This window comes from Peromyscus eremicus, chromosome 2 (genome assembly GCF_949786415.1).
Source record: "Peromyscus eremicus chromosome 2, PerEre_H2_v1, whole genome shotgun sequence".
Taxonomy (NCBI): domain Eukaryota; kingdom Metazoa; phylum Chordata; class Mammalia; order Rodentia; family Cricetidae; genus Peromyscus; species Peromyscus eremicus.
The window spans coordinates 61,795,546-61,809,378 of record NC_081417.1 but is presented as its reverse complement, the minus strand read 5'-3'; the positions used below and the strand labels follow the sequence as shown (position 1 = coordinate 61,809,378).

The 13,833-nt window shown below is 44.9% G+C and overlaps 1 protein-coding gene across 1 annotated transcript; it reads left to right on the top strand.

Annotated features, from left to right (window-relative positions):
- Window positions 1-144: 144 nt before the first annotated feature.
- On the top strand, window positions 145-13,346 carry Bag1 (BAG cochaperone 1; the record flags this gene model as incomplete). The annotated part of the gene is made up of 7 exons (XM_059255791.1): window positions 145-646; window positions 1,943-2,071; window positions 5,110-5,192; window positions 7,206-7,319; window positions 9,775-9,882; window positions 12,556-12,618; window positions 13,087-13,346. Coding segments are annotated over 7 exons (1,089 nt in total), but the record flags the coding sequence as incomplete, so codon positions are not given.
- Between the last annotated feature and the right edge of the window lie 487 nt (window positions 13,347-13,833).

The window sequence follows — 13,833 nt, the reverse complement described above, 5'->3', positions numbered from 1 at the left end:
GCCTAGACGCGGCTGGGCGGATAGGGCGGGGCCTGGAGCGGGGGTCAGTTCCGAGGGCGTGGTGAGCAGATGGGGCGGAGCCGGTGAGTAGTAGGGTGGGGCTGCAAGACTGCGCTCTGAGCAGCCACCGCTGGGCGGTGAACAAACGCGGGCCTGGCGGATCGCAGCAGCCTTCGGCGACCGCGAGAGGACCGGGAGCCGCTGGGACCCCGGCTGCGCGCCTCTCGGCCTGGTCGGGAGCTGCGCCAGTCGGAGCCCCGGGCCGAGCGCGGCTTGCCTGCCTCTCAGCGTTCATCTGGCCGCAGCGCAGCCAGCGGGCATGACCGATCCACCAGGGGCGCCGCCGCCTGCCCTTGCAGGCCGCGGGTGAAAAACAAAGTCAGTCCCCGCTTCACTCAGAGCGAGAAGGTGGCTCACAGCAGGGAATTGACCCGGGGAAGGAGAGTGACCCGCAGCAGGAAAGTGACCGGGACCAAGGAGGAAACCCAGGTGGTGGAGGAGGTGACCAAGATCGAGGAGGCGACCCAGACCGAGGACGTGACCGTGGCCGAAGAGGTGACCCAGACCGAGGACATGGCCCAGACTGAGGAATTGGTCGACACGGAGGAAACGGAAACAGCCGTGCTCAGCGTGACCGTCACACACAGTGAGCACCAGGGTGGGCTCTGTAGTGGGGTTGGGTTGGGATCAGTGGGTTTGGCCACGTGTAGCCGAGCATGAGTTCTTGGCTCTGTTCGTGGGGATGGTTTTTGTCTCGGGCTGGTGTCAGGACATCTTCCCATGTGGCCAGTGTGTTTTGTCCCTGGACATTTGTTAGATCCTCTATTTTGGAAGCGTAGTTGAGTGTGTGCCGCCAGTAATTATAGGTCTTTGTGTCAGTCTTGTGTTTGGCCATCTTTCGTGGTTCTGGACATCTACCTGTATAGTGAGTCTGAACTTGGTGTTTGGTCGGACTGTTCATCACTTGCTGAGTACTTTCTGTATTGAATGTCACATCACCGCAGGCTCAGTGGGCGGTGGGTCCAAGAGTTACTTTCTGGACACCTGGCGAAATTAACACAGAGCTAAACACTGGAAAGTACACGAGAAAGCTCACTTTGTGAGATTTCCTTAGAACCAGTTAGTTAGGAAAGACCCACATACTTTGCCATCTGGAAGCCATGATTCTGTGTCCAGCAGCCTTAAGTCACCTTGAGATGGATGTCTCTTTTTTTAAGGGCTCTGATTTCTGGTCTGTGGAGCACAGATGGGAACTAGGACTCCTTCTGACCCTGGAGTCAATTGGAAGAGCAGTCTAATAAGCTGGACCTGCACTCCACCTACTTAGAAAAAAATTGACACCTGTGTTTAAAAAAAAAAAAAAAAAGGATCCATTCGTTTGTTTTTACTAAGCACTAATTATGATGTACTTAGAAAGACATGGAGGGAAACAGTCCCTTGCTGGTGGGTGAATCGGGGAAGACAAAACTGATGCCTTAGAGACGTTAGGGCAGTCGGACTACAGGATGCAGACAGCTTGTGATGCGAGTGTAGACTCTGGAATCAGCTGCATCTAAGGGCAGATTCTGACTCTGCCAGTTGAAGGTTGCCCCAAGCAAGTCTTAATTAAATTGATAGCTGCTTTATGGTGTTGTCCTGGAGTTCTGAGATAATGCATGAAACAAGCCTTGTACAACTCATTATGTATAATTGCATAAAATGTCAGCTGTTATTAAAATAGTTTTTTATGTTAGAGGAAACAAATCTTTGAGAAGGTCACCAAAGGAAATCTTTGTAATAGGTAGCATCTGAGCTATGCCTTGGGGACATAGCTCATTAGTAGAGCACTTCCCAGCAAGCCGAAGGCACTGAATTCAATCCTTAGCTCCATAAGAAAGCACCAACTTATTTTTAGGTTTATGTGAAAGAGTTGTCTTCATTGAATGCTTTTCTTTCTCTCCAGGCAATGAGAGGTATGACCTTCTTGTTACCCCACAGCAGGGCAATAGTGAACCAATTGTCCAAGACCTAGCTCAGCTTGTTGAAGAGGCCACAGGGGTTCCGATACCTTTTCAGAAGCTCATCTTTAAGGGTGGGTATTTCTCATTTTTTTTTTTTTGAGTATTTATGGCTAAAGGACAGATTTCATTTTATTTGTTTGTTTTGGTTTTCTAAAACAAGATTTCTCTGTGTAGGCCTGAATGTCCTGGAATACGCTCTGTAAACCAGGCTGGCCTCGAACTCAGATATCCACCTGTCTTTGCCTCCTGAGTGCTGGGATTAAAGGCATGTGCCACCACCACCCTGGTAAGGACAGATTTTAAATTGCTTAGTGACTTTCAGTTTTCTATGTGTGTATGTGTGCTTGGGTGTTTTGCCTGTATACATGTCTGTGTACCAGGTTTGTTCAAGGTCAGGAGAGGTTGTCAGCTTCTTTGGATCTGGAATTACAGATGGTTGTGAGCCACCATGTGGGTGCTGGGACCTGAACCCTGGTGCTCTGTAAGAGCAACAAATGCTCTTAACCACTGAGCTCTCTCTCCAGCCCCCATTTTTCAGTTTTCAAACCAGAACCATTTTCTTTTGTTCATTTGTTTAACAGGTATTTATTAAGAACCTGCTCTACACTAGACTTTGCAAACATCTGGATGAGTATCAGATTTGGAGTAACAGGGTGACAGAAATGTCAACTTTTTTTCAGGAAACATACGAACAGTTTTCTTGGGCTAGGCTAGATTTTTTTTCTCCCATTATATGTTCTGCATGATTGTGCTGAAGATACTACTAAGTAAATGTTACCTTAGTTGCCTAATATCCGATTCTGTTAGTGTGACAGCAGAGACACTACTGTTGCCAGTACTTGACATGCTGATTAGAGAGGTTTTTAACAAACTGGATGGAGCCTGGATGGGCAGAGTGCTGGATGATGCTGATGCTGATTTCTGAGGCACTAGCTCCTCCCCACCCTCCCTATCCTCTGCCTTCTCACTCCCATAGGAACCCATTATTCTGGTACATGATAGGACCAGATTTATCTCATTAGGTTTTGGTCATTGTAAAGAATTTAATAATAAACATTATGGCAGGGATAAAACTTTTGCCTATAGTAATAGGAAGCACTTTTATTTATATTTCATAGTATAGATCTTTGCCTTTTTCTTGGTGAGAGAGTGGTAGTTTCCTATAGCCCATGCCATTGTGGGACTGGCTAGGTAATATGCATGACCTTGCCCTATGTCTTTTTCCTTTTAAATAATTTAATTTTTGAATTATAAAGACAATAGAAACTTATCTTTCAAAGTTGAGTACAGCAGCACACACCTATAACCCTGTACTCTGGAAACTCAGACTAGCTCCATGCCAACCTAGGTAATATAGTCAGAGAGCAGGGAGTGGGGAGGCAGGAGGGGAAGAAGGGCAGAGAATGTAAAGGAAAGAAACAGCACAGAGAAGAAAATGTTCTCCTGGATAAAGTTCCTTATTAACTTTTTTATGGTACCGTAGCAGCTCACTCAAACATGCTAGGCAAGTACCAAACCACTAAGCCCTATCCTCAGCCCATGTGTTTTACATTTTCTTTTTTATAACATTGAGTTTAGCAGCATTCAGTGAAGTATCCTGAGAAGAAAAGAGCTTTCATGACTACCAAGTCTTTTATTGTACAGAAATGATCTGTTGGGGCTGGAGAATGGAGTTCTAGGACGGCCAGAGCTGTTCTATAGAGAAACCCCATCTTGAAAAAACAAACAAACAAACAAATAAATAATAAATCTTAAAACCCTTAGGGGCTGGAGAGATGGCTCTGCAGTTAAAGCACTGTCTTGCCTTCCAAAGGACCCAGGTTCAATTCCCAGCATCCATATGGAGGCTCTAAACTGGTTAGTGACTCCAGTTCCAGGGGATCTGACCTCCACTGGCATCAGGCACACATATGATGCACAAGCATACATTCAGGCAAAATACCTATACACATAAAACAATAATAAAATTTTTTAAGAAATGTCTGTTATATGAATTATATTAATCCTTTGTTCCTGAATATTATTTTTAATAACTACTATAGAGACATATTTCCAGTTACTTGTTTTGGATAAATATCTAGAAATGACATTATCAGATAAAGACATTTTCAAAAAAAATTCCAATTTCTCCTTTTCTTGTTAGCAAACATGAAGCTTTTTGGTTGGTTGGTTGGTTGGTTTTGGTTGTTCTTGAGACAGGGTTTCATTATGTAGTTTGTGCTGGCCTGGAACTTGGTCTTGGTCTACCGCCCATTCTAGGCTTGAACTCACAGAGATCTGCTTGCTTCTGCCTCCTGAGTGCTCAGAGTAGGTGTGCCCAGTTGTCTGGGTCCTCTGGAGGAGCAGCCACTGCTCTTAACTAGTGAGCCATCTCTCAGGCCCCCCTTTTAGATTAGATTTGTGTTTCTGGTTTTTTTTTGTTTGTTTGTTTTGTTTTGTTTTTAAAGATTTATTCATTATGTATACAGCATGTATGACTGCAGGCCAGAAGAGGGCACCAGATATCATTAAGGGTGGTTGTGAGCCACCATGTGGTTGCTGGGAATTGAACTCAGGACCTCTGGAAGAGCAGCCAGTGCTCTTAACCTCTGAGCCATCTCTCCAGCCCCCTGTTTTTTGTTTGTTTGTTTGTTTGTTTGTTTTTCAAGACAGGGTTTCTCTGTGTAGCTTTGGAGCCTTTCCTGGAACTCACTCTGTAGTCCAGGCTGGCCTCAAACTCGCAGAGATCCGCCTGGCTCTGCCTCCCGAGTGCTGGGATTAAAGGCGTGCGCCACCACCGCCTGGCCTGTATTTCTGTCTTTGAATAATATTTTTAATAGTTTTATGAAAATTTCACACAGTGTATTTGTCAGACTCACTTCCTTGCTTGTATCTCCCCCCCGCCCCCCAATTTGAGTCCAGTTTGTGTTGCCCAAACACGATCAGGATACAGGACTTGCCCTGGAGTGAGGTGGACCCATGGGGTCACACTCTCCCACAGCTACTAAATGCCAATAGCTTCACAGCTAGTGGTGGGGCTTTAATCTCACCTCTTTTCATGTACATTAGCCAAAGTCTATTTTCAGTGTTGTGCAGATGTTACGATTTTGCATGCCTTTGTTCTTTTCAGGAAAATCTCTGAAAGAAATGGACATACCATTGTCAGCACTTGGAATACAAGATGGTTGCCGAGTCATGTTAATTGGGGAAAAGGTAAATTGCTTTCTCTGTCAAAACTCTTCAGAATTGAATGACTAAACTCTTTATACGTGGTTCCATATAGAAGACCAAATTGGCTGGGCGGTGGTGGTGGTGGTGGTGGTGGTGGTGGTGCACACTTTAATCCCAGCACTTGGGAGGCAGAGGTGGAGGATCTCTGAGTTCGAGGCCAGCCTGGTCTACAGAGTAAGTTCCAGGACAGCCAGGGCTACACAGAGAAACCCTGTCTTGAAAAACCAGAAAGAAAAAAAAAAAAACAAATTGCCTACCCAGATTCACATTGGTGACCTGCCCCCTTAAATGAGGTCTGATGAGATTACCAGTTTGGTTGTTGCATTATTTGTGCATTTCTACCTGTTGATTAGGCTCTCGCTCTAGGAGTTGTGCTACCTTAATGGTATGATGTATTTGGTGAATCCTCGGTGTAGTTCAAATGTGCCAGGAACAGGCTTTACTTAGAATTTTCAGGAACACTTTTTGTGAGAGCTGTAGGTGCTACCTGTAAGAACTCTTGTTCAGGTTTTAGGAGCCTGCCTTTAACTGCCCTTCTTACTAAATTCTACAAGAAGAAAACCCTCTGAGTGGGAAGGCTCCGACTGAAGAACTGCGGGGACAAGGAGAAGTTAGTTGGTGACAGGTGTGGGCTGCGGCCCTGCTGTGGTGGTACTGTGCCCAACCCTGCATTGTGACACGGTGGCACACTGCACTCAGAAGGTGTCTCACTTAGAGTGAGGTGGCCGAGTCCACTGAAGGCAGGGAGGAACTATCGGGAGGAATGGGAGTCTAATCTCACCCGGAGCCTCCAGGGGACTGGGCTGGAGATTTGGCCACAGAGAAGAATGAACAGTTTAGGGGAATGTAACAAAGCTGCCCACTGTGGGTGAAAGGAAGGAGAATGTTCTAAATGTCTCCCGGAAGGGGCGGGGAGAAGAGTGTGGGCAGCAGGCAGTACCCATGTTTCAGTTGGAGCTGGTTAAGAGCAGGGAGCCACATGTGGATTCTAGTACATTCCCCCTTGGGGCATTGGGATCTTAGGTCACTTTACTATGTTATCTGTAAAACAGTTCCTGTTACACAGATCCTAAATGGTCTTATAATAAAAAACCAGGAGCCAGATATTGGGGTAACCATAAGTTCCTGCCTCTTAGGATTGTGGTAAGGCTTTAAAAAAAAAGCACATGGTGACACACACCTGTAGTTCTAGAATGGGGAAGATAGAGGCAGCTAGGTCAGGAGTTCAAGATCAGCCTCCCATTATATAATAAGTTTGAGGCCACCCTGGGCTAATTTGAAACACTGCCTCGCGGGGGAAAGATTTGTCATACTGCTGGGCATGCTAGTACATCATCTGTAATCCTAACACTTAGGAAGCTGGGATGGGAGGAAGGAATTTAAGACTAGATAGTGAGATCTTGTCTCAACACAAAACAAAGGAGTATTTGAATTCTGCCTGACTTTTCATTCTGGACTCCTTAGTGGCATTCACTTGAATTTGCTTACACTCTATTTCTTTTTAAAAGATTTATTTAACCTATTTTATGTATATGAGTGTTTGACTGCATTTGTGTATGTGCACTGTGTGCATGCCTGATGCCCACGGAGGCCATAGAGGAACTAGAGTTACAAAAGATTGTAAGCCTGTGTGGTGCTGGGGACTGAGCCCAGGTCCTCTGGAAGAGTAGTGAGTTCTCTTTGGCCCTTGATTTCACTCTAATCTAGCTGTTGGGATCAGCCCAAGGCAGAGGCTCAATCTGACACTTGGATTGGCTCCATTCTCTGAGCATAAGTCAGCAGGATTCTCACTAACTGGAGTGTTTGCCTCACACCTGCCTTCTCTCTGGACTAGGCTTTATAGGTAGGAAACCTTGTTGTCTAACCCTTTGACATGCTTTCCAAGAAGCATCATCCTTCTCAGTGAGTGGCTTAGCCCAGTGGTGGTCAGATTTTCTTCTGACAGAGGCAGCTGGCCTTTGTGATTACTGACCTCTTTTTTATTCTTCCTGTTAGAGCAATCCAGAGGAAGAGGTTGAGTTAAAGAAGCTGAAAGATTTGGAAGTATCTGTACAGAAGACAGCTAACCACCTGGAAGAGTTGAATAAAGAGCTTTCTGGCATCCAGCAGGTGACTTATCTATAAGAATTCTGTGGATTTAGTGGTGTAGTATTGTTACCTGGTTGGCTTTTTAAAAAAAGATTTATTTCATTTTAAATTATGTATGTATTTTGTGTGTGTGTGTGTGTGTGTGTCTGTGTCTGTGTCTGTGTCTGTGTGTCTGTGTGGGAGTGTGAGTACATATGTGAGTGCTGGTGGTCAGGGAAGCCAGAGGTCTGAGATTCTCCCAGAGCTGGAGTTACATGAAGTTTTAAGCCTCCATGTGGGTGTTGGGAACGCAACTCAGGTCTTCTAGAAGAGCAGTACATACTCTTAATCACTGAGCCATCTCTCCAGTCCTGTTTTGTGCTTTAATTGTAAAATTAATTTGTGCTGGGCAGTGGTGGCCACGTTTTTAATCCCAACACTTGAGAGGCAGAGGCGGGCAGATCTCTTGAGTCCAAGGCAACCCTGGTCTACAGAGTGAATTCTGGGATAGCCAGAACTACACAGAGAAACCCTGTCTCTAGAAACCAAAATACTACTACTACTACTACTACTACTACTAATAATAATAATAATAATAATAATAATAATTTGTGGTGCTTGTACAGGGTTTAAGTGTACGTACAGATAAAGATTCATACCAAGGCCTGTCACATCCTAAACTCTGTCCTCACTGCTCTTCTTGTGGCAAGTAAGGACTTGTGATCCAGAGACATTGTTACTCTGAAAAATAGTTTTCATCTTATTATCAAAAATTTCAATATGATGTACATTTGGTAAATTGTTCTTATATTGATTAAAAAATTAACATTTTCTGGTGTCGTTGATAATGGTCATAATTTATTGCATATCATGGTTTACCTAACCTAGTTTCTATTCTCTGTTGTTTTACCTAATAATTTTTTGTTATGTATGATGCTTCTTTGAATGCCCTTAGACATTTTAGAACAGCTGTGATTGGTTTTGATAGGACTGAGTTTGGATTTCTGAGTAATTTTTGAATGTCTTGCTATGTGTTGTAAAATATGCGTTTGTCACTCTGTTTTGATAGCCATCCTCAGAAATCCCTGCTTTTCAACTCAGCCACCAGCTAACTGATGATTAGGCTTAGCGATGTGACTGGACAGTGAGGGGGTTTAATAAAAATAGGTGCTGCTTGAGCCGGGTGTGGTCCTGCATACCTGTAGCCCCAGCTCTTCTGAGATGGAGGGGCGGGGATCAGGAGAAGGGCAACATTGACTAGGAGGTGAGTTGGAGACCAGTTTATACTACGTGAGACCCTGTTGCAAAACAAACTAAAATCAACATAGTCATCCTCTGTTACTGTATGGATCTCTCTGTGCCATGAGTTACATGAGCATCTACATGTCTTCCCTTCAGCATCCCATAATCCGAGAACAGTGAGACATGGAAAGTTTAATTTGTTTTAGATCTTAAGCCAACGTTGGGGATATGGCTCAGCTGATAAAGTGCTTGCTACACAGCATCAGGACCTGGGGTTCAGATGCCCAGCATCCATGTAGAAACTTGACATGATGACATATTCTGTAAGAGGATCCCTGCCACTCACTGGCCAAACAGTGTAGCCAAATTGGGCAAGCTCCAGATTCAGTAAGACATTCTGTCTCAAAAAATAAGACAGAGTATCTTAGTCAGTGTCCTATTGCTGTGAAGAAACACCATGACCATGGCAAGTCATAAAAAGAAAAGCATTTAATTGGGGCTGGTTTACAATTCAGAGCTTTAGTCCATTGTCATCATGACAGGAAGCGTGGCAGCATGCAGGCAGACATGATGCTGGAGAAATAGCTGAGTTCTACCTCTGGAGGCAGCAGGAAGAGAGAGACACTGGGCCTAGCTTGAACATTTGAAAACCCAAGCCCAATGACACACTTCCTCCCAGAAGGCCACACCCACTCCAACAAGGCCACACCTACTCCAACAAGGCCACACCTACTCCAACAAGGCCACACCTACTCCAACAAGGCCACACCTACTCCAACAAGGCCACACCTCCTAATCCCTGTCAAGTAGCACCACTCCCTAATAATGGAGCATCTAAATATGTGAGCTGATGGGGACCATTCCTATTCAAAGCACTAAACAGAGTGTTTGACAAAGATACCCCATGTCAATTTTTGATGTCCACATGTTGTGCTGTGATGCCCAGCACTTAAGTCTATGCTGTTAATGTCTGCCTCTTATGTGCATGTGTACACTTGGGACTGAGGGCTACACTGTAGTTAGGCTTCAGAGGCATTCAGAGTCTCAGTGGACCGTATGAGAAGAGCAGCCTGCAGCCTGGTAGGATTTTAGACTGGCCAAGGCCAGCATTTCTAATTTTCCCAGGGGATGAAGGTCTGAGATTCAGCCTGGCTTATTAGAGCAATGGTAAACTCTGGGTCACTTCATCAGTATAGTGGTATGGTTTTCCATGAGTCTCAAGAAACACTTGCAATAGTGCCTTATTCCTTCACAGGGTTTTCTGGCTAAGGAATTACAAGCAGAGGCTCTCTGCAAACTTGATAGGAAAGTAAAGGCCACAATTGAGCAGTTCATGAAGATCTTGGAAGAGATTGACACAATGGTAAGTAAATATTCAGCTTAGAGATACTATTTTCTTTTCTTTTTTTTTTTTGTCTGGCTTTTTTCCCATTTTTATTTATTTATTTTTCTATTATCAGCTTGATACAGTATAAATTCTTTTGGTTTTTTTTTTGTTTTTTGTTTTTTGTTTTTCGAGACAGGGTTTCTCTGTGTAGCTTTGCGCCTTTCCTGGAACTCACTCTGGAGCCCAGGCTGGCCTTGAACTCACAGAGATCCACCTGGCTCTGCCTCCCGAGTGCTGGGATTAAAGGCGTGCGCCACCACCGCCCGGCTTCAGTATAAATTCTTATCCTAATAGCAAAATGTTTCATTGAGTGCCCAGTAATTGAGTAAAACCAAAACTTATTATAAGCCACAGTCATCCTAGGGTCCCCCCCTGCCATATAGTCTCCCTGGTTCTATGGGTTGCAGTCTGATTGTTCTTTGCTTTATATCTAGTATCCACTTATGAGTGAGTACATACCATGTTTGTCCTTCTGAGTCTGGGTTACCTCACTCAGGATGATATTTTTCTAGTTCCATCCATTTGCCTGCAAATTTCATGCTGTCATTGTTTTTCTCTGCTGAGTGGTATCCCCATTGTGTATATGTACCACATTTTCTTAATCCATTCTTCAGTTGACAGGCATCTAGGCTGTTTCCAGGTTCTGGCTATTAGAATAGTGTTGCTATGAACATAGTTGAGCATGGAGATACTATTTTCTAATGACAGTATTTCAGTCCATTTTACTCTGTTAGTATTACACTTCCATTGTCTAGGAAATCTGTTACTTGGGGATGTTAAGCATGTACTGTTGTGTGCCAGGTATATGTGTCCTAGTTAGCTTTAACTATCAACTTAACATAGCCTAGAGGTACCTAAGAAGTGCCTCTCAATTAAGGGATTGCCCAGATTAAGGTGGCCTATCAGCAAGTGGGGGGTGGTTGATAATTGACATAGCCCACTATGGGTTGCAGACAGGTGGTCCTAGGAAGTATAAGAAAGCTAGCTTTGGGGCTGGAGAGATGGCTCAGAGGTTAAGAGCACTGGCTGCTCTTCCAGAGGTCCTGAGTTCAATTCCCAGAACCCATATGGTGGCTCACAACCATCTGTAATGAGATCTGGCTCCCTCTTCTGGCCTGCAGGGATACATGCAAACAGAACACTGTATACATAATGAATAAATAAATCTTAAAAAAAAAAAAGAAAAAGAAAAAAGAAAACTAGCTTTGAGCTGGAGAGATGGTTCAGAGGTTAAGAGTACTGGTTGTTCTTGCTTACAACCATCTTTAACTCTAGTTCCATGGGATCCAGTGTCCTCTTCTGGGCTCCATGGGTATCAGGCATACATATAATGTAGATATACATGTTGGCAAAACACCCATTAAATTAAAATAAATAAACCTTAAAAAGAAAGAAAGCTAAGTGTGAGCCAGCAAGCAGCATTTTCGTCCATGGTTTTTGCTTCTAAGTTTCTGCCTGACTTCACTGATGATGGACTGTGACCTGGAAGTATAAGCCAAATAAACCCTTTCCTCCCCGAATTGATCAGTGTTTTTATCACAGCACCAGGGAGGAAACTAGGACAGCGTGCTAGGTTCTGAACATGTGGAGGTTCTGACCTGTAGGCGTTCGCAGCCCACCAACACAGGGCTTTTGTAATACATATGACGAGTGTGTCTGTGTGTGTGTGCGCACGCTTGCGTGTGTGTGAGCGTGGGGGGGGGGGGTGTCATGGACCCGAAACCCAAGAAGTTTATGATCTTGAGGTTAAGGAAGCATGGGTCTTTGATCTTGAGGTAAAGGAAGCATGGGTCTGTGTTTTCCTAAGACTCGGGTGGTGATGCCACTGAGCTCATTTCTTCTACAGACTTCAGCCACAGCCAGATCTTGGGAGGCTGTTGAATCGCTGACCCAAGTTTTCTTTAACAGATGAATGTAAGGGTATCTCTAGCTTGATGCTTTATTCTTAAGAGTGGACTTCTCTGGGCTTGGAATCTGTTGTGACGGGGGTTAAAAAAAAAAACAACAAAACAGGCTGGACAGATGGCTCAGAAGTTAAGAGCACTGGCTGCTCTTCCAGAGGTCCTGAGTTCAATTCCCAGCACCCACATGGTGGCTCACAACCATCTATAATAAGATCTGGTGCCCTTTTCTGGCCTGTAGGTACACATGCAGGCAGAACACTGTATACATAATAAATAAATATTAAAAAAAAAACAAAACCAAAAACAAAAGAACAAAACAGCCAGGCGGTGGTGGCAGATCTCTGTGAGTTCGAGGCCAGCCTGGTCTACAGAGTGAGTTCCAGGACAGCCAGGGCTACACAGAGAAACCGTGTCTCAAAAAACCAAACAAACAAACAAAACCCCAAAAACAACAGAAGGTACTTTCCTGGCAAAGTAATATCCCATATGTAAAACACAGTGAAAAAACAAAATCTGTGTTTTAGATCAGGTTACAGTCCAGATACTGCAACCAAGGGAGAGACCATTCATAGGAATGAGAGCCATGAAAGGAGCCACATAGGATGCAGACTGGGAGAAGTGATGTCTGAAAGTGCACATTTGACTTACATTGGTGACCTGTTGGGTGTGTTGTATGGATTGCCAATGTCTCTTGTCATTGTTACTACAGACGTTAATTTTTTTGTGTGAACTGGTTCTTCCATAGGTCCTACCAGAAAATTTTAAAGACAGCAGGCTAAAAAGGAAGAATTTGGTAAAAAAGGTTCAGGTGAGTTATATGAGTACATGACAGGCTGTAATATATTTAGAGTGTTGGTATGTGTTTTTATCTGTTCAAAACAGGGTAGTGTAGAACTGTGGTGAGAGGCATGGTCTGTTATTACTGTTTGTTTATTAACATGAACGCAAGAAGGGGATTCTTGTCCCTGTGTGTTTGATTTAATCAGTTTGGGCAAGTTCACTGGAGAGCCGATAGGGCTGGCAAAGGTCCAGTAAGGGCCATTGGTATGTCTAGTGCCCCCTTGTGGAGGGTTAGCCTAGGGCATAGTCAGAAACCATGGCCCAATGTTTCACTATCCTTGGAGTCCAGACTGGGAGTCCATGTCCATCCCTGCACAACCGGTTGAGAGTCTAATCAACAGGTTCCCGGGAATGGCTGAACAAAGAGCCTTGTGTGGGCAGTGGCTGGCCTGTCCTCGGCGGGCCTGGGATCTCACTGCCTGTGTCTGTCTTGTAGGTGTTCCTAGCTGAGTGTGACACGGTGGAGCAATACATCTGCCAAGAGACAGAGCGGCTGCAGTCCACGAACTTGGCCCTTGCTGAATGAAGCGTGGTGGGGAGCACCTGTGCTGGCCTCAAGAGCAGCTTCCCAGCTCTGCCCTCTCTGGAACAGAAGCTGCTTGTTCCTCCAGGGCTGCCAGAGGCAACTGGCCAAATACCAGTTTCCCTGCTCCTCTCTCGGTTCTCAATGAAAAAGCACTGCCTTTGCGCCCTGAAGTAGAGCTCCTGTTTTCTCATTCTGGCTCCGTGTGCCTGTGCTGTCCAGCAGCTGCCTTTTAGGAGAGAGGCCTTCCTGCCCAACAGTTACTAGCTCTTGACATTCAGGCACTTTCCGGGCTGGGAAGAGCTCTAGTTCCTCTGGAGCTAGTTCCAGGTTTGTGGGGCACCCTAGTCTTCAGTTCGTGACCTTGTGATCTCACTTTGTAGACATAAAACCAGAATCGCCAGGCAGGTGCATCCAGGTAGGAATGTTGCATAGAAGTTTGGCACGTGGACAGTCACAGTGTGCCTTGCTGTCCTGCTGTGACTTGATTTCAGAACATCTGGATTGTTTAAAGACCTTGTCCTCATCTCCGTTGTTCCTCCCCAGCCACAGGCCTTGGTTTCAGGGGACATTCTTTTTTATTTTTTGAGACAGGGCCTCACTGTGTAGCTCTGGCTGTCCTGAAATTGACTATGTAGACCTGAGATCCACCGGCCTCTG